We start from the raw sequence: 22,849 nt of genomic DNA, 5'->3' as shown, positions 1-22,849 counted from the left end.
TAGAAAAAGGTGTTTTCTTAGTTTCTGAATAGTATATGTGCGTCAACATGTATATTTCCTAATTCAGTAGGAAATGCCAACTCAGTTTCAGTAGATCCATCTGTTATAAATCGTAACATAATTTAGTATTAATATAAATGAAACTGCTGGCATACTATGGCAATCGGAACATAGTCGGCCTTTTCCATAAAGAGCAGAACTAACCTCGAATCTAATGCGACACCATTGAGAACTATATTTTGGAACTACTTTATTTACATGGGATCATAGTTCACAACTTCCATGTCAATCTAACGGATCATGCCTCGAATGTTTGTCGATACCAACCATGCGGATTAATTCGATTGATTACAAAATCACAAAGACCCAGAAAGGTTGAAAGATTGAACTATTTTCTTTTAATTTGGTATTCCTCGGTTAAAACCCGTACAATCAATCCAATCATATAGGTATCAAAGTGATCTGAATAGTTTGGGTTTCTTTCTTGGCTGAGAAATTTCTGGTGAACAAAATGTATGATTTTTATGTACATTACTGTGCTGAAATAACAGAGGTATGCTTCTGTTTGGGAGAAATAGCAAACGTCGGTCTCATTGACGGGACCACGTGGAGGCTATGGGACCATTTTCTACCACTTTCGTCAAGTCGAGTAAGAAACCTAGTATTTAATTGGTCGTCATTGAGAACTATATTCTGAACTGCTTTCGTTCACACGAAACGATATTGTGTCTGAAGGAGAAACGGTCACTACTGGAATAATATCGGCTTTTGCTGTCGTAACATATATTTTGCATTACACCAGAAGCGAATCCCCAAACGCATCAAACTGATATGTATTCCTACAGCAACTTCGGAGGTTATTTCAAGACTTGACGGAAATGGGCGAGCGATTTTCCGATCACATCTGCAGGCGGAGTAGATAAAGTTATAACTGAAATATTGTCGGCCCTGCCTATCGCAACGTTTGTGGTACAATCCGCCAGAGACGAATCACAAAATCCATCAAATATATATGCATTCCTACAACTAATTCCGAGGTAATTTCTTGATTTGACAGAAATGGTCATGTTATGTTTAGATCAAAAACGTGACGGTGCATGCCAAGCTTAAGATTTAAGGTCAATTATGTCAATCAGCTAGTTGGACTATAAAGAGTATGTAGTGCATATCGCACACGAACGGTGTTTGGTCAGTTAGGTGAAGAGGGGTAATCTAAATGCAGCAAATAACATGTTTCAAAAAGAAACATAACACCAAATGGTTGACCTTGCTGATAACACATCTGTAAACACCTATGCTGTCCTGTAATGAGCATTAAAATTATCAATGATTTGCCAAGTATCATTGTCAATCAGTGAGTCAAGTAATTACCATGGCAATTCAGCCGTTTAGATCAGTTCCAGCTTCAACTTTTTGGCAGCTAAATACAGAGTGAACTGTGATGAAAATATGCCTGTAACAGTGGTTTCACATTCTTAATGGATTTCAATGACGCTTTTGGCCATATCTAATGATGTGAATTGATATATTTTTAGGACAGTCAACATAATAAGAAACATATGAAAGAGAACGGAATATGTACCACGCCATAACCGTTAGTAGTAGAATTCACCAGACTGGCACATAACTCGGTGGTGTTGGCTTCATATCTTGAGTCCGCTACTGTTTGATTCCACGTGCAGGGACAAACTGAGTCTTGGACAGAGGCAATCTTATTGTCTTTGGCCCACTTTTTACACTCTCTGTGCTGGGTGCACTCGGTGTTGCTTGTGTACAGCTGGAACAGCCATATGCCTTTTTCACCTGTGGTAGATAGAAATGTTTGTATGTCTGTATATATGTGTAGGCAGATACATTGGTGATTAATTGATAGAAAGCTCTACGAACTAACGCCATTATTTATCTAATATTCTATCATTTTTATTATTATTATTATTATTATTATTATTATTATTATTATTATTAAATGTTGTAAGTTATGTAGTTACGTTCATTGTTCACCTTGGGTCTGAAATTACACGTGTCTGTGCATAATACAACACTTTAAACGTAGACGGTTACTAGATAAGTGTTCTAATAATACCGCAGGGAAAAGTGTTTATATTAAGTACACATACACACACATATTAGGCTATAAGAGGTCAAAATATTCCGTGATCTAATTCAGAGTTTTGGTAATGTTTTTGTTTTTATCATGCATCTTCAAGATCTTTATTAATTTAATGCAGATAGATATTGAATCTATAGCGATAAAGATAGAAAGGGACATTCATCAATCATCCATCCACCAAGTCATCAATTTATTTATACATGCGAATATACTATTTTAGGTCACGAGGTCTTATAAATCACCGATGTGGCTAGTGTCAAGACTGTGAACTAGAGATTTACATCTGCACATAGCCAAGCTTTGGTGTAAATAATTCACGAGTTAGCGTCCAGTCTGTTATTATTCATAGATTCAGTGTCCATATACACTTGATAATTAGACAGCACTTGATAATTAGACAGCAGTGGCTGTCACTGAAAAGTTTTGAATTCTCCTTTAATACCTGCTAACAGTTGTGTATATGAGTAATCTTCTCTATTCAATGTAACAGACTGCACGCTTCTTGAGACTGAATCTTTTCTTTATTCAATGTAACAGACTGCATGCTTCTTAAGACAGAATCTCAGTTCCTTATTTGGGTCATTGTCTACCTACAGCTCAAGACTTTATTGTTTCGTGAGTCACGTGGTCTATTCGCGAGCTGAGAGTATTATCCCAATAGATGGATCCACAGAAAACACGTTCCTTTTATTTGGTCCTTTCTCGTGTTTTATCCTTCGAAAGAACTTGTTTTAGATATTGTATTATTCATACAAACCCATACTTCATAATACACGTATTATGAAAATAAATTATGTCATTTTTATTTTGACGTGATTCAAATGATACACAGTGTTAACACTAGAAGACTATAAAGCTACAATTTGGTTTCTATAATTTAGTTAATAAAAACAGTATATCTTAATAATTTTGGTCTCCTTTTGTTCAAACTTTAGTGCCAGTTAGTATATATCAAATATAATGCCATTAAGTTCATTTTGTTATCCGCAATTTTTTAAGGATAAGGAAATCCCACATTATTTCTTATTCCCAATCTTGGAAAAGTTCTATATAACCTAGAATGTGCTGAAGGACTTTTAAACCAAATCGAATAAAATTCAGTAAGAACGTATTAATATGGGCTAAATTTAAAATTTCATAAAACCATTTTACATAAAAAGACATAGCCTTCATAATAAAGATAATAATATTCCGATATTCCTAACCCCAAAGTAATCTCATAATCTCAGTTAACTTTGTGCCTCCTGTACTAATATAAAATTCAATAATTAAGTGAAAAATATCTGAATTTTTCATTATCTAATGTACTGAGGCAAGTACCAATTCTTATTTCATTTGAAACAATACTGTTTCTTAATCTCATCAAAACAATAACGTATTTGAACAGGAAATTGGAACATTTATTAGGATCTGAAATAAAATTTAGAGACCCTAATATGGAATCTGAAGATGAGCAAATTTTATTTATTCTGAATATGTACAGTATTAGCAAATAATCTCTTCAATAAAACTAACCATCCATTTGGCAATCCGTCTAGTAGTAAAAATGAAACATGAATGCTTGTCTTTTTATACCAAATATATTTAAAACAAATGCGTCTTCATTTGAATATGTAGTAAATTGCAAACTATCACTCTATGAAAACGAATTAAAGCCTCTGGGGAATAGTACCTAAAACGGAGTTTGCCTAACCAGCCTAACCAAGGCTTACAGGCAAAAGTATTTAAAACGGAGTTTCCCTAACCAGCCTAACCAAGGCTTACAGGCAAAAGTATTTAAAACGGAGTTTCCCTAACCAGCCTAACCAAAGCTTACAGGCAAAAGTATTTAAAACGGAGTTTACCTAACCAGCCTAACCAAGGCTTACAGGCAAAAGTATTTAAAACGGAGTTTACCTAACCAGCCTAACCAAGGCTTACAGGCAAAAGTATTTAAAACGGAGTTTCCCTAACCAGCCTAACCAAGGCTTACAGGCAAAAGTATTTAAAACGGAGTTTACCTAACCAGCCTAACCAAGGCTTACAGGCAAAAGTATTTAAAACGGAGTTTGCCTAACTTAACAAACCTAACCCTCTAGGAAAAAGTACTTAAAACGGAGATTGCCTAACCAAACGAACCAATACCTATCGGAAAACGTACTTAAAACGGAGATTGCCTTATCAAACGAACTATTACCTCTCGGAAAACGTACTTAAAACGGAGATTGCCTTTCCAAACGAATCGAAGCTTCTGGGGAAAAGTAGTTAAAACGGAGTTTGCCTAGCCAAAAGAACCAAAGTCTCTGGGCAAAATTACTTTAAACGGATCTTGGCTAACCAGACCGAAACTGCTCTGTATCTTTGATGCATACCAATCATATTTAAGACGGGACTTGTGGATCTGAGACGAATCTAAGCATAAGTCCAGATTGCCAATGCAGCGGTGATCATGCCAATTCAGTTGCGATCGAGACGCAGGCGTTGGTTGGTCGTATTACATTAAAAGCATTATTCAAATCCTTAGTACGACTCACTCAAGCAACTGATCTTGTGGCAACTAACTTATTTCAAAATAAATTATTCTATAAAAATATATGTTAACTTGGACTTCATTAGCACACCACTCCTTAACAAGGGCTAGGAAGGATCACAGTAAGGGAACGATTAACTCCCTTGAATTATTTCCTCTCCATACATATTTCCAGTCCAATGAGAATGCTCTATTAGACTGACTCTTACTTGATGATGAGCTGCTAATCATTCAGTTTGAGAACTATATTCTCGAAACCGAACCAAATAATGTAACCAATAATGGCCATCTTCTCTTGAATTCAAAAATGGAGACGGAAACACAAAATTGTCAGACCCCCGATTGATACAATACATAAAGACAAATATCCAAAGATGGCAGACTACCTGTATTTGTTTCTGTCACGTTAGGTAGAAGATCCGCTTTGTCCGGATAGTTATAGGAAATATTATTCATGTCTCCGAAGTCGTAACCCATATACACTGGACGTGACCATTCAGTTGTCTTAGCAAAATACCTGTACTGAGCAAATGTTCGGTCACCATCGGTTATCAGTATACACTGGAAAGTGGCATTCTGTAAGATAATAATAAAAATGATGACGATAATGATGATGATGATGATGATGATTATGATGATGACGATGATACGAACACTAATACCATTTCGGAAAAAGCTTAAATACTAATGAAGAAAGTTGCGTTGTGACCCTACACTACCTATTCTACTATTGGTACAAAAAGTAATGTTGTATTCCTACAGACGTGTGGTTTTATCCTTCCCCCCCCATCATTCCCTGCTTACATGATATCTAAAATTTTCCGTTTTATTTCTTACTCTCATCTTTCCTTAAATTATTTGATCGGATATCATATACCCGTCACTCTTTTTTGTTGCAATTAGTATACTACTACTACGACTACTACTACTACTACAACTACTATTACTACCAATACAACAACACAATCTAATACTATTGCTGCTGATACCGCAACAACTACTACTACATCAACAAATATACCAACAAGAACTAGTACTACTTATTGCTACTACTATTACTACTACCTTCTACTACTATTGCTACTGCTACTATTACTAATATTGCTACTACCGTCCTCAACTATTGCTACATCTACTATTGCTGTACCTTTTACTACTATTGCTGCTACCTTATACTACTACTACTACTAGTACCTTCTACTTCTATTGCTACTACCTCCTATTATTGCTAGTAGCTTCTACTACTATTACTGCTACATTCTACTATTATAACTGCTGCATTATACTACTATTGCGGCTACTACGGCTAGTACATTGTAATACTATTGCTAGTACCTTGTAATACTATTGCTGCTACCTTGTACGACTATTGCTAGCACCTTCTACTACTAGTGTTAGTACATTCTACTACTATTCTTGCTGCTTGCTTCTACTACTACTACTACTGCAACATTATTACTGTTACAACTGCTAGTTTTTGTCTTTTGTTCATCTCCTCCTCTTACTACAGCAACAGCAAGTACTACTACTACTACTACTGCTACTACTACTACTACTGTTACTACTACTACTACTGATGCTACATTACTCTGATCTACGTACCTGTAAATTTGCATATAGGTCTGCTGGATATGGTGAAACATCTTTCCAGTTCACAACAAGTGCCCATAATGGTTCAAAATCAGGTAGATGTGTTCGTGTAATAACTTCCGTCACTTCTGAATAAAAGGGTAAGTCGTCACCCTCAATGAGATTGTACGTAATTTGGTCCTGTAGACTGTCTATGTCGGTCCAAAAGACCGCCAGGAGGGTCGTGTCAAGCATCTTGGAAATGGGTAAAGGCCTAGGATAAGATCCCACTGTGTTATTTCCTAGAACGACCAGTCCGTCCTCGTACACCTGATGTAAAAACAAGTTGTAGTTAAAAACGACACAAGGGAAGCAGATTAGCATACTCCCTCAATGATCTCCGTAGTTATTAATTGTCCCCATCCCGACACTCAACTCCCTGTGTCCGCCCGCCTTCGGAGATTTCATACAGTGGTAGATCGTGAAATAAAAGCCTTTCAGAAAATCTAAAGCCAGTCTTAGATATACCATACGAATGCACGTGCAAAATTATTGGCGAACAGGAATCAAATGTTCTTAACCTTTCTTGTCATAAAGTAAGGATACTTAAGTCGATAAATAGTACCATGAGAGAATGGAAGGTCCATTCTGAATAACATTGTATAAAATCGACTGTGGCATTTGTTCCCGTGGCTGATATAATGAACACATATCTGTGAAATTTTTGCAGCCTTAAGTTTGAAGCTTTAATATGCGACAAAAATCGTGATATTTTACAGAGCGGAAAACTGATATGTACGCACAGAAATTGATATTACTCCAACGTTGGGAATTTGCGTTTCACTAGTGTTAAATACCCTATTAGAAAATGCATCGTATATCGTGTTAGTGAGAGTTATTGTTAGCAACAGTGTGTCCTGAAAAACCATTTCTTCACTTTCAGAAATTTGAAAAACTTGAATTCGATTGGTAGATGGAAGTTGAAAATAATGTAATGTTGTGCCGTCAAATCCCTCATAATATAAGTAGATTCGATTTGAATCAAGCTGGTTACCTAACAGGCAGATACGACTGTTCATATGATATAGTTAAAAACTCAGTTCCATCGCCTGGCGAGAGTTGTGTTGAGTTGAATTGCATGTCTTTTTCCCTTTTTTCAAATGGTACTTATATTGGCTTCAGTTCTTGTGATTAAAAGGCGTTTCTTTTGAATTAACCACTTTCCTCATTCAGAATTTTAGCAGCATGGATATTCTCCGTTGAAACTTACTTAATAATGTAATTACGTCGTACTGGACCCTGGTAGGTTCTACACAATAATTTCATAACGTATAGAATAAGGACATAGCCGTAAGTAAATTTTATTCACCCTGGACCTATCTACTCAGATACATAAACTGTATCAAAGACGGAAAGATAAAAAGACGGATATGTAATGGTTTAACCTCACGTCAAGGCAGTAATAGCTCTAAAGAGCTGACTTAAAGAAGTTATGTTCTAACATTGTAAGGATAAAATATGTCCCCGCCTCGCCAGAAACACAATTCAATGAGTATAAACGACAGCATACACGTTAAAATAAACGTACACACCTATTATGAAATACCAAAAAGATTAAAGGTAACTATGTTGAAATCATTAATTCCTTAACCCAAAGAGGTTGTTGGGGCACCACCGTTGACTTTACAACCAATTCTCTCCATCTTTCCCTGTTCTCTACTGCCCCTTGGGAATCTCCAAATCCCATACCTGTGCACTCCTTATTGTTTTCTTCTCACCTAATTTTTTCCAGCTTGTATGAGCGAACCATGCTCAGTTTAGATTTGGATATTGTGAAGTCTTATGTTTCCAGGTTGTATGAGCAAGTCATGCTCCGTTTAGATTTGAGATACCGAATAGCTGTGAAGTCTTAGGGTTTCAGGTTGTATAAGCGAGCCATGCTCATCTTAGATTTGGGATATTAACATATTAATTAGTTGTGAAGTCTAAGGTTTTCAGGTTGTATGAGCGAGCCATGCTCCGTTTAGATTTGAGATACTGAATAGCTGTGAAGTCTTAGGGTTTCAGGTTGTATAAGCGAGCCATGCTCATCTTAGATTTGGGATATTAACATATTAATTAGTTGTGAAGTCTAAGGTTTTCAGGTTGTATGAGCGAGCCATGCTCCGTTTAGATTTGAGATACTGAATAGCTGTGAAGTCTTAGGGTTTCAGGTTGTATAAGCGAGCCATGCTCATCTTAGATTTGGGATATTAAGATGTTAATTGGCTATGAAGTCTAATGTTTTCAGGCCTTCAGTGTTGAAAGTGAATCCGAAATTTATTGCCTGTCATGTTTCAATGTCATTCGGAGATTTTTAGTATGGAAGTAATGTGTGAGGTAAAGATAATTCAAAATGCACATATGTCTGTTACAACGCTAGCTGAAACTTTGTTCCCAGATAGAATGACGTACAGGCATATGTTCACACACAAATGTATATGGGATAATAAAGAAGGTCAGATAGACAAATGAGTAAATAAGCATAGAGGTGATTCGGAAGGTAGCTTGGTAAATAGATAGATGAAACTTTTTGATCAATCGAAGAGTGGACTGATAGGCAGACACAGAAGATCACTTGTAACATGAATGGAGCTTTCATATAGTTTCGATAGTGTACTTACGTATACAGCGGAATATTCTTGTCCCATGACACAGAATGATCCTTTTATTGGAACAGACACAACGCCTGGAAAAAGAAGATATATATATATATATATATATATATATATATATATATATATATATATATATATATGTTAGATTTTGACGTTGTATTTAATATTCTTGTTCTATACTGTTACTTTTGCTAAGCCCCACTTATAGAGTCATGCCTAACCTTCAATCTACCTGTCTTGGGAATATTACCGCCGCCTTGTGTTTGATCTCTAAGCATTGCCGCAGGGTTAGTGTTGAACTCTGACGCAAACTTACCATGGTCAGCCGGAGACCAAGAGTTGGCCAAGGCGACCGGTAGCATACCCTTAACAAAGGCTTGCCGTTATTACACTTATATGTTAAAAGTCAGTTCAAGGAGCAAAATGAAGTCCACGGGGTGAACGAGGACTGTTGTTATCCGTCATAACATTGATAGACAGCGAGAGAGATATTGTTTGATTGGATCCGTCAACGGCTATATCCAATCACAATTGAGACAGAGAACGTCATTGCAATTCAGAATGATAACTTTCGAACGCGTTCGCCCGAAAGGACTGCAGATCAATAGGGTTTACTGCGAAAAGAAGCCACTCGTAATCTGGCGGCAGAACTTAGAGATAGATTCTAATGAAACTCAAAGCTTCGATAAGGCCAGTAAGTTATTTACTAGATTTTTGCAGAATATTACGGCATTATAATTGTAATTATTTGTATTATGTACATGTAATTACTAAGATCGTTTAGTATGTATAATTACCTTTGTAGTGTTTCATTTACATGCGTATTTGAGAAATGGGCTTGAGCCTTATGTAGAAAATTATTGGATGCGAGGCGGAATTATGTGGATTGTTAGCTTGTGGTCAGAATTAATTTTGTAATTCGCTATTAGGTTACTTCGCAGTAAACCAGTGCATTTATTAATGCGTTATCTCAGAATTTACACATTCTTGAATTGTGAACTTGGAAAAAGTTTGAAGTAAGTAAGATTAATTACTATGGACGTATGCATATACCAGAGCATGTATATTTGAATATTTGCGTATTTTGTATGAGTTTTAAGGTAAAGAAATGTGTCTGATTATTGTGATATTGTTTAGTTTAACGGGATTAGAAATATGTACTGATGTGACGGAATTTATTGATGTATTCATATGAAGTAACTGATACCGAGCTTTATTATGACGTTTGTTTTACGATGTGAATGAATGCGTGACCGAAGCAATTTAATAGCCGTTATCTGATGATAGGCTGTGTGAAGTGTGAGATGAGACGGCTAAGGGAAAATAGTGTACCGTTCTTGTTTTTTTTTTTTTTTAACAGGAAGCTTTTAAGGGACAGATAACTTCCGGTTCCATTGACTCCCAAGTCTTCGAGAGTTAGAGACGCAAGTGAGACTCTAGCCGAAACAGTCGAAGTCGACAGAAGTGTAGTAATATAGGAGAAAGTGGAGGAAGAGGAGGAGAAGGAGTCTAGAGAAAGTCGAGGAGGAGGAGTAGGAATTTGGAGAAAGGTCGGGAAGGAAGATGAGAAGGAATTGGGAGAAATAAGAGAGAGAAATGATACAACAGATTAGTAGAAATACAAGAACAGTTGCAAATAAATCTCACACTACTAATCAAGTGATGCAATAGGCTTATTAAAGGGTCGAGCGGAAGGAGTGTAATTGGAAATTCGAGTCATTTGATTATTGAATTATTATTAAATTTTTATTCAGTGAATTTCAACCTTTTTATGTATATTTAACCTACTATCCGTCGGCATTTCTGACTGGGCGTTCGGAGATTTATATTTATCTTTCACTAAATTTAACTTCCAACAAAATAGAGCCTGGGTAGGACTTCTATAATAGTTTAAATATAATATTGGGAGCACCCCACCCCAACCATATACTTCGTCACATATACGCATTTAACCAATCAATTCTCTTTATGACTGATATCGACTTTAAAATAAATGTCTTCTCACTCTTTTGACAGACCTCCTTATTATTTGTTAGTATGACAATTAGGGTAAAACACGAGATACATTAAAACTTTTTCGGTATGTAAAACAAGCAATGAAGTAAGTATGTACGCATATGCAACATTGTGCTAGATTTCCACAGTGGACGGGGATAAACTTGACAGTGTCATTGGGAAGCAATGTTTAGATGCACGTGAACATAAACAACAAATTATAAACAGACACACCTTTAGGAGTGCTAATGAATAGACGAAGTAATAGAGGGAGGAACAGTGTGTGTGTGTGTGTGTGAGAGAGAGAGAGAGAGAGAGATTTATGACCAACTAGATATATTGAAGGTGGGTAAATTTCTGGACATAGTCGAAACTTGGCTTAAGGATTATCTCCGTTATTATGTGTTCAATGGTCTAAGACGCTCAACTTTGAGTATCACTCACACATCTCATCACCTTTTCCTGTGTTCGAATCTCTGCTTGTCCTACGTAGGTATGCGAGAAAGCTTGCCAGTAGGTTTCCGTTACTATATAATCTTTCCAGGGTTATTCCTCCTCCAAATATACTGGCTGCTATGTATAGCCTATCACTTTCTAAAAGTGGCGTTAAACCTCACAAAAATCAATAGATATTTCCTAATATTTCAGAAAAGGAATCGATATTTAGTACGATACGAACGTTTTCTTGTGAAAATATTAACGCTAGGACCATTCATATAGTAGACAAAAGGTGTATTTACCATCCCTGCTGAAGTCGGCTGGTGGTTCTGGAGTAGTTGCTGTGAAGAAAAAGTTGATGTTTTTATAATTATTATTTTTTGTATAGACAATTAAGCTGTCATAGAAATATTTTACCCTGGTAATTTGTTTAAATGAAAAAGCGTATATTTAATCAAGGTTCAAAATCAGCTTTAAAAACAGAGCAAGAACTGATTTACTCCGTTGAAAATACGTGCATCTATCTATATATCTATTACGTGTTTCTCTCTCCCTCTCTCTCTCTCTCTCTCTCTCTCTCTCTCTATATATATATATATATATATATATATATATATATATATATATATATATATATATAACACGCGCCACAACGAGAAAGGTACCTTCGGGCATGTGACGTCTTATCGAAACAACCTTACGATCAAGCTGAGTTATAATTCGCCATTCCATTACTACATTGCAAGCGTTGACTATTCTACAATATATATTGTTCTTTATGAAAATTTAACGATCTGCTCTAAAATATTTTATTTTATTTCATTCGGTTAACTCTAATTTAATATTTGTATTCCTAAACTTTCCAACAATATCGCTTAGACAGCATTAAACACGGTGGTAGGCTTTGTTTACCGTTTCTTCCACATTTTCCCCATTACGATTAAAATCATCCATTGAATTATAGACATTTTGTCTACTGTTGCAATCTTGAAAACAACCATGTACTCTTGCTGTTTAAAACCTCGTAAATCCCCTTTAATATAAGTATACACAAAACATTACGGCGAAGTCTTACTTTGCTTTGACAAAGTACAGCAATAATGCTGCATTAAACGACAGATCAGACGAGAAGCAGAACAGAAGAACAAACAACATAAACATTGCCTGGTGTTACATTTACAACGCCATCATTTTCTTTATCCTGAATGAATATATATATATATATATATATATATATATATATATATATATATATATATATATATATATATATATAAGATAATTCTTTTAGAATAATACAATCATAGGAGGAGGACATTTAAGTTTGTCTTTTTGTATTAATGACGTTCCGAACATTCCACTCTTTCTCTTACGATCTATGCAACAAAAACATGTCCGCACTTAAAACAGGACAAGGTAAGGTCGCACAAGAACAGAGCAATAGTCTTTACGAAAAGAATTCTTTGCATTTTAAATACATTTTAAAGACAAACTTTGAACTGTAATCAAAAGGCTTTCACATTACTGAATTAAAGTAACTGTCGTGATATTCTTTTCTCATTTTAGAATCTTCAGTGACATGTGTCGGGAAATTGATATACAATCAATTATGTTGCAAATTTGCGGTTAAATTTAGTGCTGATAAAGTAAGGAACGTATTCATATTAAGCAGCCGACAGAACAAAAATTACCATGGTTCCCAAAATGTGTCTTGCAGGGAGCAATGAGTTTACCTTTTCCATTATGGTCAACAAGAGACTAAAGAAAATCATAATGTTCGCATTTGATTTGCAGCAGTATACATTCACCTTCGATTTTACCATTTGAGTTAGGTGAAACAAAGAAGGTACAATTAGGTTACAGTTTCTTTTTTTCTCATAAGGATGAAAAACAATGTAGAAAATTAAAAAAGGGTCAGTACCAGGAGCTAATACAATAATGCGCCGATTGATCTAAGGCTCTCGCCGTTACAGGTCGGCAACATCTCACCTCTGTCCACATAAAGTCTCTTGGCTAGGCCAAAGTGAGTATGCGAGAAAACTTGCCAGTAGTTTCCAGTGGGCCGATGGTTCTCTCTAGGAATTGTTTTGTTCTTTCTCCACTAGATATACTGGCCACCAAGTATATCCTAAAATGTGCTGAATAATGGCGTTAAACCAACAACAGCAGCAGAAAAAAAATAAAATAAAAAATAAAATAAAAAATAAAAAAAATTAAAATGGCAAAGAATGCATTGTTCGATATTATTTAAAGATCTTTCACGAAGACCGGTCAGCTTATAAACGGTTAAAGGCATTCGAAAGGGTAAGTGCAAAAATATACAATGTGAAATCCTATAATAATTATAATAATATATATTTATCTCTACCATCTGTACAGTTCTTGCCCATCCAGCCGTTTTTGCACACGCACAGGTAGGTACCATTGCCATTGATACATGTAGCATTATTTGCACAAGTAGGACCATCACATTCATTCACGTCTGAAAATAACAATACTTGAGTTAGGTACATTTCGGTACTAATTGTGCTTACTGTGACGGATTTGAATTAAAACGCTGTTAGTGAAGCCATATCGTTTGAGAGACATGCAGCGGTAATGGGATAATAACAATAAGACATATACAAACAAAGTTTATTATATAGTAATTACAACTGTCACCAGTCTATACTCTTCAAATAAGTAACAGAAAAGATCGACGACCACAAGTTTTGTACAATTTAACAAATAATTTATTTCCCTATAATACAAAGTGAACAATGGCGAAAACGAACTTAAGGTATTGAGCATTAAATCCAAAAAAAATTTAAAGAATTAAAGACACAAGTCCTAATAATAAAAAGCCCTGAATAAACCTCAGTTCAAGTTCCAAATAGATCCACAATTGAAGGCGATGACGTGTCTGTTATAACCTGCGAAGTGCTGATGTGTCAGCAGTCTCTTGTTGAATCACAGACATATTATTCCAGGTTTGAATTCAGTATAAATTCCAATGAATGTCTTTATCCAAGAATGTCCTCAGAGTACTTGTGTATTTCCAGAGAGAATAATCAATTGAATTCAATAATTTGGAGAAAATAAAATTCAGCCCAAATTGGTCACAACATCGTACAGCTTAAAGTGCTAGATGTTAAAGCATGACCGGTAAAATCCTCACAGTTACAATATAATATAGTTCTCTGCTTGACCTCAGGTCAAAATTAACATTTTCGAAACTCAACCATTACCTAACGGAAAATAACCTTACAGAATGATCTACTGACCCTTATGCTTTAAAACACAATAGCCTACAAACATTCACTGAGGAATCTCCTAAACCCTGACCCTAATCAACATGTTTACTACTTTTTTGTTTACCTGAATAATAATCTTGATAATAAGCTCATACACATAGAGAATAATGAAGCTATTATCAGTAGGTTGCATAAATAAAATTAATTAAAAAAAAAGACGATCAGGACACGCAGAAATGAAATCAGTTTTGGACAAGGTCAAGTCCAGCATACAATGGTACATTACAATAACATGTAATGGAATAAAAAATTTAAACTAATAAACAAACAATTATATTAAATATGCAAAACACAAGACAGAAAAGCAGCTGACGATATATTTATTTATACCTTCTGTGCAATTCTTGCCCATCCATCCGCTTGGACAGTTGCAGTCGTATGAACCATCGGTGTTTGTGCATGTAGCGCCATTTCCACATGTTGAAGTATTACATTCATTTATGTCTAAAAATGAATTACACATTGGTAAGTTTATTTCTATAATAAATATAAATTTTCCGTTAATAGATGACATAAAAAAACGTCTGTGGGATAAAACCACCTGTTTGTTTCAAACTTAATGGGTTTTTTAAAAGCAAAACTTTCTTAAGAATTAACAAGAAACATAAACATACCTAATTAGACGAAATAAAGATTGGCATCGTTTTATTTCATATTGTTGTTCAAAATAAACAAAGGATATAATTCCATGAGATCCATCCTATAATGGACCCTTGAGTTTGCATTGAATTAACAACTGGCAATGAAGATCGTCCGTTTTAAAAACAGGCAAGCCTTATACTATAGTACTTACACGATAGAGAATGATATGGGTAATGATCACAAGAATATCACCACATTCCTTCCATTCGAATTAAATTAAAACTTTGTCAATAAATGCCAGTAACATTTAGCAAAAGATTTGAAAGATTTATGGATGTGTATTTGTTTGCTTGAAATAAAGTATAACAAACGTTGCAAAGAATCTCAACTACCTGACTGATTAACAAAAGGTGACAGATAATATGCAAATATACCTTCCGTGCAGTTAATGCCATGCCAACCGCTCGTGCAAACACAAATGTATGATCCATCGGTGTTTCTACATGTAGCATTATTTGCACAAGTCAAATTAGCACATTCGTCTACGTCTGGAATGAAGTATAAGTTTAGATAGGCCTGTTGAATTGGAATTCTACAATAAGATTAGTCATTATTCCAAAGGATAAACTTTTAGAGTCTTTCTCAGATGTTATTCCGTTTGAAAGAAAACTGTGCAAAACTGTATCAACACTAAGTAGAGAACGCAGACGTAATGTAACTAACTATTTAAAACATTAGTCAAAGTTTACTTTGAAAATAAAATAAAATACATCATTACAGGTAAATAATAGCCCATATATTTCGTCGTTCGTAATGATGGTCAATATAAAGACAAAATCTCACTGAGTGTTGTTAAAGGAAACCATAACCAAGAGCAAATGATATATTACACAGGGTTTTATTTGCATTTTCGATTTCATTGGACGTGTCTTTAACAATAACATGTTGATTGGTCAGCCGGCTATATTTATTAAAGAACAATTATTTAACATGCAATGTAAAAGTCTATATTTATTATCGCAATGGTTTAGGTTTATCAAAAAGTACTTACTAAACATTTAACGAGATTTATTATAAGCAAACATAATTATCTTCACCTTCCGTGCAATTCCAGCCCATCCATCCGGTTGTACAGTTGCACGTGTATGACCCCATGGTGTTTGTGCAGGTAGCGTTGTTTCCACATGGTGAAATATTACATTCATTTATGTCTGAAAGAATGAATATAACAGTTAGGTATATATGCATTGCAACTGTACATGTTTCATGTAGATCCTGCTGTAGTATATGGCACAGATGAATTTCTGGTTGACATATTAACTATATTATTGACATTAAAGTTTCCATAAATTCAATAATGTAAGCTTTTCTTAGATGGCTTTGATTTTTATTGAGAAACGAATAGCTCAACAGCTAGAAGTTGAGATCGAGGCTATACGTTTGTTTGATAGACTAACCATGAATTTAAAAACATTTTCTAAGAATTGTTAAGCAAAACAAATATACCAAATGAAAAGAAACAAATAAAAAGCTGGTTTGATGTAGGACTGGTGCACAATATAAACAAGCAAGTTGCTTTCTTGTCGTAGAAGAGACATTAACCAATGCTGAGCATGGTTTATTCTGGGTTGATTATTGCATTATATTGTAATTAGAACATTCTCAATCAATACCTGTACTTTCATAAATATCTACGTCTTAAAGGACAGTAATTACAAGCCAAAGACTTGCAAGGGTTACGGGATAGTAATTACAAGAAATGAAATGATAAGGCTTATGGGACGGTAATTACATGACATTGAATAGAAAGGAATATGATTATATGAAGTAGACATATTACTACCTTCCGTGCAATTTATTCCCGTCCATCCTCTTGTGCATTTGCACACTATGAACCAGTAGTGTTTGTACACGATGCGTTATTTCCACATGGTGAAGGGACACATTCATTTATATATAAATAAAGTACAGATAGGATTTACTGTAAAATATTGGAATGTATCACGTCACGTAACGAATTCTTTTAAATTATACACTTTGATTCCAACAATCAACCCTGTACTAAAATCATCTTGTTTGAAACATAAAGCGGTAAGAAGGTATTGATGAGTTCTAAAAGTAGCAACATAAATAAATACAAACATTTAGACCTTGAAAGCAGATGGAACATATTTCTGTCCAATCAGCGGGACTAATATTATAGCTTTGAACAAGTGATTAGCATGCGTTATAAGAGGAAGTTATAATTTTCATTAATTGCAATGTGAGTTTTTATTACAGTCATATGCAAATACCGAAATGATTATATCACACAAGGAACTTCGACAACTCCAGGAACATTTGGCAAAAGAGTTTTTATAGAATTTTATTAAAGTTGAAATAACTAATAATAAACATTGCAAAGTATGTCATGTACCAGAACGTTCAAAGACTAATAAGCAATAACAGATAAAATATATATCTCCCGTGTAATTGGTGCCACTCCAACCGCTTGTACAAAGCCAAACGTATGATCCGTTTATGTTTCTACATGTAGCGTTATTTGCACATGTCATATTTTCTCATTCATTTATACCTGGAACGAAGTATAGTTAAAATAGACCTGTTCAATTTAGAATTGCACAGTTTGTTACGTCACTATCACAAAGATAACTATTTCGCGCCTTTCTAAGTTAATTCGCTTGAAAGAAAACAGTATTAAGCTATACGGACACTAAGTCCAGAATGTACTTGTAAGGTAACTCATTATTTGCATAGTTCCATTTGTTTACTTCCACATCATAAGGAAAATCAAATACAACATTGCAAGTACGTAATAACCCACATTTGTCATAGCTGATTAGGGTGGGCAATAGAAAAACAAAATGTTACTGAATATCGTTGAAGAAGACCAGAACCAAGAGCAAATGCAATGCTAAGCATGGTTTATATTTGCTTTTTTATAGATTTCAATTGATGCAGCGAAGACATTTTGATTGGTCAATGGCCTAGGTTAATTAAAAAGTGATTATTAAACATGTAATGTGAAGGCCTATATTTATTATAAGCACATATCTATCTTCACCTTCTGTGCAATTCCAGCCCGTCCATCCGCTTGTACAGTTGCACACGTATAACCCATATGACCATAACAGGTAGACATATCACTACCATCTGTGCAATTTGCTCTTTTACATCCTCTTGTGCATTCGCACATGTGTATCCCATTAATATTTGTACACAATTCGTTATTTGCACATGGTAATGGGACACACTCGTTTAAATCGAGAATAAAGTAGACATTGAATTTATTGTACATATATTAAGATGTAACACGTCAAATAACTAATCCCTTTAAATTATTCACTTTGATTCCAGCGACCAACGCTGACTAAAGGCGAATAGTCGGAAACATCAGGCGCTAGGAAGATATTGTATATTTATAAGACTATAAAGAAAACTAAATGCAAACTTTTTTTTATCCATAAGAGCAGATTAATCATACTATTATCCAATCAGTTGAGAGAAAACTTATTATAACTTTGAACAGATTATTGTCATACGTTATTAGTGGAAAGGTATACTCTTCATTAGTTATAATGAAAGATTTTAATACATGCATTAACATAATAACGATATGAATTATCATACATTAGCGTAATACCGATAGGGGTTGTATCACACCAAGAACTTGTGCAAAACGCACAACATTTTGCAAAAGGATTTAGAGATTTTTATTTGTTTGTTTAAAATAATGTAGAATAAATGTTGGAAATATACTTATGTACGAGAATGAGTAATATTGAGTGAAACAAATCTTCCTACCTTCCGTGCAGTTTGTGCCACGCCAACCGCTTGTACAATCACAAACGTATGATCCATCGGTGTTTCTACATGTAGCATTATTTGCACATGTCACATTAGCACATTCGTTTACATCTGAAAAAAGATAGTTAGGATAGGTCTCTTGAATTTGAAATAGTACACTTGGATTAGTCACTATCTCCAAGATAAACATCTCCAGTCTTTCTCAGATGTTTATCCATTGAAAAGAAAACAGCATAAAGCTGTATGAACATTAAGTCGAGACTGGAGTTTTAATGTATTTCATTATTTAAAATATTAGTATCAAAAGTTTACTTTCAAATCATAAGGAAAATCAAACACAACACTACAAGTAAAAAATAACTCACGTGTTTCGTCTTTATTAAGGGTGGACAAAATAAAAACATAATTTTTTTGATTGTTGTTGAAGAAGATCAGAACCGCGAGCAAATGATATACAAAATAGGGTTTTCTTTGCGTTTTTCGATTTCAATGGATACACATTTAATAATGACGTGTTGATAGCTCAGTGGTCTAGGTCTATCAAAACGTACTTACTAAACATCTAACGTGAGTTCCATATTTATTATAGGCAAACATAAATACATTTACCGTCTGTAATATCATTACATTCCTTCCAATCGAATTAAATTAAAACTTTGTAAATAAATACCTGTAACATTTAACGAAAGATTTGAACAAAATATGGATGTGTATTTGTTTGCTTGAAATAAAGTATAACAAACGTTGCAAAGATTCTCAACTATAAGACTGATTCATAAAAGGTGACATATAATATGCAAATATACCTTCTGTGCAGTTAGTGCCATGCCAACCGCTTGTACAAACACAAATGTATGAGCCATCTGTGTTTCTACATGTAGCATTATTTGCACAAGTCAAATTAGCACATTCGTCTACATCTGGAAAGAAGTGTAAGTTTAGATTGGCCTGTTGAAATGGAGTGGTACAGTAAGATTTGTCATCAGTCCAAATACAAACATTTCATACCTTTCTCAGATGTCAGTCGTTTAAAAGAAAACAATGTAAAGTTGTATCAACAAAAGGCCGAGAGCGCAGCCGTAATGCAACTCATTATTTAAAACATAGTGAAAGTTTACTTTGAAATCGTAAAGAAAATAAAATACAACATTACAAGTAAATAGTAGCCCACATGTTTCCGTCGTTCGTAAGGGTGGACAATATAAAGACAGAATCGTATTGAGTGTTGTTAAATGAAACCAGAACCAAGTGCAAATGATATACTGCAAAGGGTTTTCGTTGCCTTTTTGATTTAATTGGATGTGTCTTTAACAATAACATGTTGATTGGTCAATGGTCTAGATTTATCAACAAAACAATTAATTAACATGCAATGTGAAGGTCTATAGTTATTATAAGCTGAGATATTATTCTTCACCTTCCGTACAATTCCAGCCCATCCATCCGCTTGTACAGTTGCACGTGAATGACCCTTTGGTGTTTGTGCAGGTAGCGTTGTTTCGACATGGTGAATCAAAACATTCATCAATGTCTGAAAGAATGTATATAAAAGTTAGGTATCTACGCATTACAATTGTACATGTTTCATTTAGACCTTGCAGTAGTATATGGCACGCAGCAGTTTCTGTGTCACAGTCACCATGGTATTTAATGAGCTTTTCCATACATTCAGTATTGTAAGACTTTAGTTGATGGTTTGGCTTTATTGAGTAGAGCAAGGATCAGAAGCTAAACTTGAGATCGACGCAATGCTATCATCTGATATACTAACCATAATTTGAAATAGTTTTCTGAAGAATTGTCAAGCAAAACAAATACACCAAATTAAACTATTGAAGATCCAGCAGGTTCGATTTCTGGCTGGTACATAATATAAATAAAGAAGTGACTTCTTTATTAAAGAAGAGACATGAACCATGATAGCATATTAGCCTGAACAGGGTTATATTCTGCGTTGATTCTTGTATTCCTTTGCAATTAAAAAGCTGTCAATAAATACATGTATTTTGATATACATCCAAGTCGCATGGGATAATAATTTCAAGTCATAGACAAGCAAGAGTTACTGGATAGTAATAATTAGAAATAAGATAGGTAGACCTATTGGATAAAAAGTACAAAACAGAGAAGAAGGCTAATGGCATAGTAATTACTAGACATAGAACAACAATAAAAAAGGATATGATCACAAAAGTATACATATTATATCACTACCTTCAGTGCAGTTTGATCCATTCCATCCTCTTGTGCATACGCACACGTACGAACCATTGGTCTTTGTACAAGATGCGTTATTACCACATGGTGAAGGGTCACATTCTTTTATATCTATAATAAAGAAAAGATTAGATGTACTGTAAAATACTAGGATGTAACACGTCATGAAAAGGATAAACTTTGATTTTCAGCAATCAGTCCTGCGCTAAAAGGGTATTGTTCGAAAGATAAAGCCGGAGGAAGGTGTTAGTTCTAAAATTAGAAACAAAGTAAATAAGAATACTTTGGTCCACGAGAGCAAGCAGATATATCTTAATTATGTAGAGTCATCTGAATCTGGCAGAAGATATTAGAGGCAAATCGTGCTTTTCATTACACGCATTAGCATAATACCAAAAATAAATATATCACTTAATTAGCTTGGGCCACTCGGGAAACACATAGCAAAATATGTTTATAATTTTTTATTTGACTAAAATAGCATATCATAAACGTTGCAAAGAATGTCATGTACAAGGGAGGTGGGAGATTTATAAGCAGTGACAAACATTATGTCGACCTTCAGTACATTTAGTGCCTTGCCAACCATTTGTACAATCACAAACGTATGATCCGTCAGTGTTTCTAAATTTAGCATCATTTGACATGCCAAATTAGCACATTCGTTTACATCTGAAACAATATTGTTAAGAATAGCCTCTGGACGTTGGAATGGTACAGATGGATTAGTCACTATCTCCAAGATAAACGTTTCCAGAATTTCTCAAATCATTATCCTTTCAAAAGAAAACAGCATAAAAAATTATGAACATAAGTCGAGACTGTAGCTGTAATGTATCTCACTATTTAAAATATTGCTATCAAAAGTTTACTTTCAAATGATCAGGAAAATCAAATATCATTATTTGTAATGTGCGTATTTATTACACGCATTAGAAAAATATACGTAAAGGATCATATGTAATTTGATTATTGGTGTTCGACTGATTCTTTTAAGATAGGCATAACTGTAAACCAAATATCACAGATCAGATCTTGGTATTTCTAATTTATATTCATTTCTATCATACACACATTGCAGGATGTAAATTATTTTTCCTGTTGTTTTAAGCATCCATTCGGTCTAATTAGTGCCGTGTTCTTTTTATCATTCCTTGCAGTCTATTGTTATGCAATTTCCATGCGACAGGGACCTGCCTTCTAAATCCTAACTTTGCAAACTTTACTTTTCTAAAGTTTATAATAATACAAACAATAAAAACAAAGTTCGTTCCGTGCATAATGTCACAAATGTGAATCAAACTACAATACAATCAAAACACATTAATTGACATTTGAGACGAAAGTTATCAAAGAAAACCAATATCGACGTGTATAAGGTAATGCCACCAAGATATGCTTTCTCAATTTTCAGAGCGATTCGATTGTCAGCATATATATATATATATATATATATATATATATATATATATATATATATATATATATATATATTCTAAGAGTCGTTATTGGTTACCACATGATATAAACATCCTCCTTTGATGCCATGTTAGTAATCCATGTTGTCAATGTCTATTTTCAAATCGTTAACTTGTGTGGGAGAGGGGCATAACCAGAGAGAATTACCGCCATTGTGGGAAGTAGCCTGCAACTCTTTTCTAATAATACACAT

The 22,849-nt window shown here is 34.5% G+C and overlaps 1 protein-coding gene across 1 annotated transcript in view; it reads right to left on the bottom strand.

Moving 5' to 3' along the window:
• Positions 1-22,849, bottom strand: part of LOC149791306 (uncharacterized) — a 56,460-nt gene that overhangs the window by 31,348 nt on the left and 2,263 nt on the right. Inside the window, exons 3-15 of the mRNA XM_089969836.1 lie at positions 21,175-21,288; positions 20,378-20,491; positions 19,767-19,880; positions 18,958-19,071; positions 16,251-16,364; positions 15,588-15,701; positions 14,902-15,015; positions 13,647-13,760; positions 11,581-11,619; positions 8,852-8,916; positions 6,222-6,518; positions 5,006-5,195; positions 1,583-1,803 (exon numbers count right to left, since the gene is read on the bottom strand). Of these exons, the coding sequence (XP_089825962.1) occupies positions 1,583-1,803; positions 5,006-5,195; positions 6,222-6,518; positions 8,852-8,916; positions 11,581-11,619; positions 13,647-13,760; positions 14,902-15,015; positions 15,588-15,701; positions 16,251-16,364; positions 18,958-19,071; positions 19,767-19,880; positions 20,378-20,399 (1,518 nt within the window). The 5' untranslated portion in view covers positions 20,400-20,491; positions 21,175-21,288. The remainder of the gene's footprint in view (positions 1-1,582; positions 1,804-5,005; positions 5,196-6,221; positions 6,519-8,851; positions 8,917-11,580; positions 11,620-13,646; positions 13,761-14,901; positions 15,016-15,587; positions 15,702-16,250; positions 16,365-18,957; positions 19,072-19,766; positions 19,881-20,377; positions 20,492-21,174; positions 21,289-22,849) is intronic.

The sequence above is a fragment of the Sinohyriopsis cumingii genome, chromosome 9 (genome assembly GCF_028554795.1).
Source record: "Sinohyriopsis cumingii isolate HCF-2022 chromosome 9, ASM2855479v2, whole genome shotgun sequence".
Lineage (NCBI taxonomy): Eukaryota > Metazoa > Mollusca > Bivalvia > Unionida > Unionidae > Sinohyriopsis > Sinohyriopsis cumingii.
This window is presented reverse-complemented; position numbering and strand designations above follow the sequence as displayed.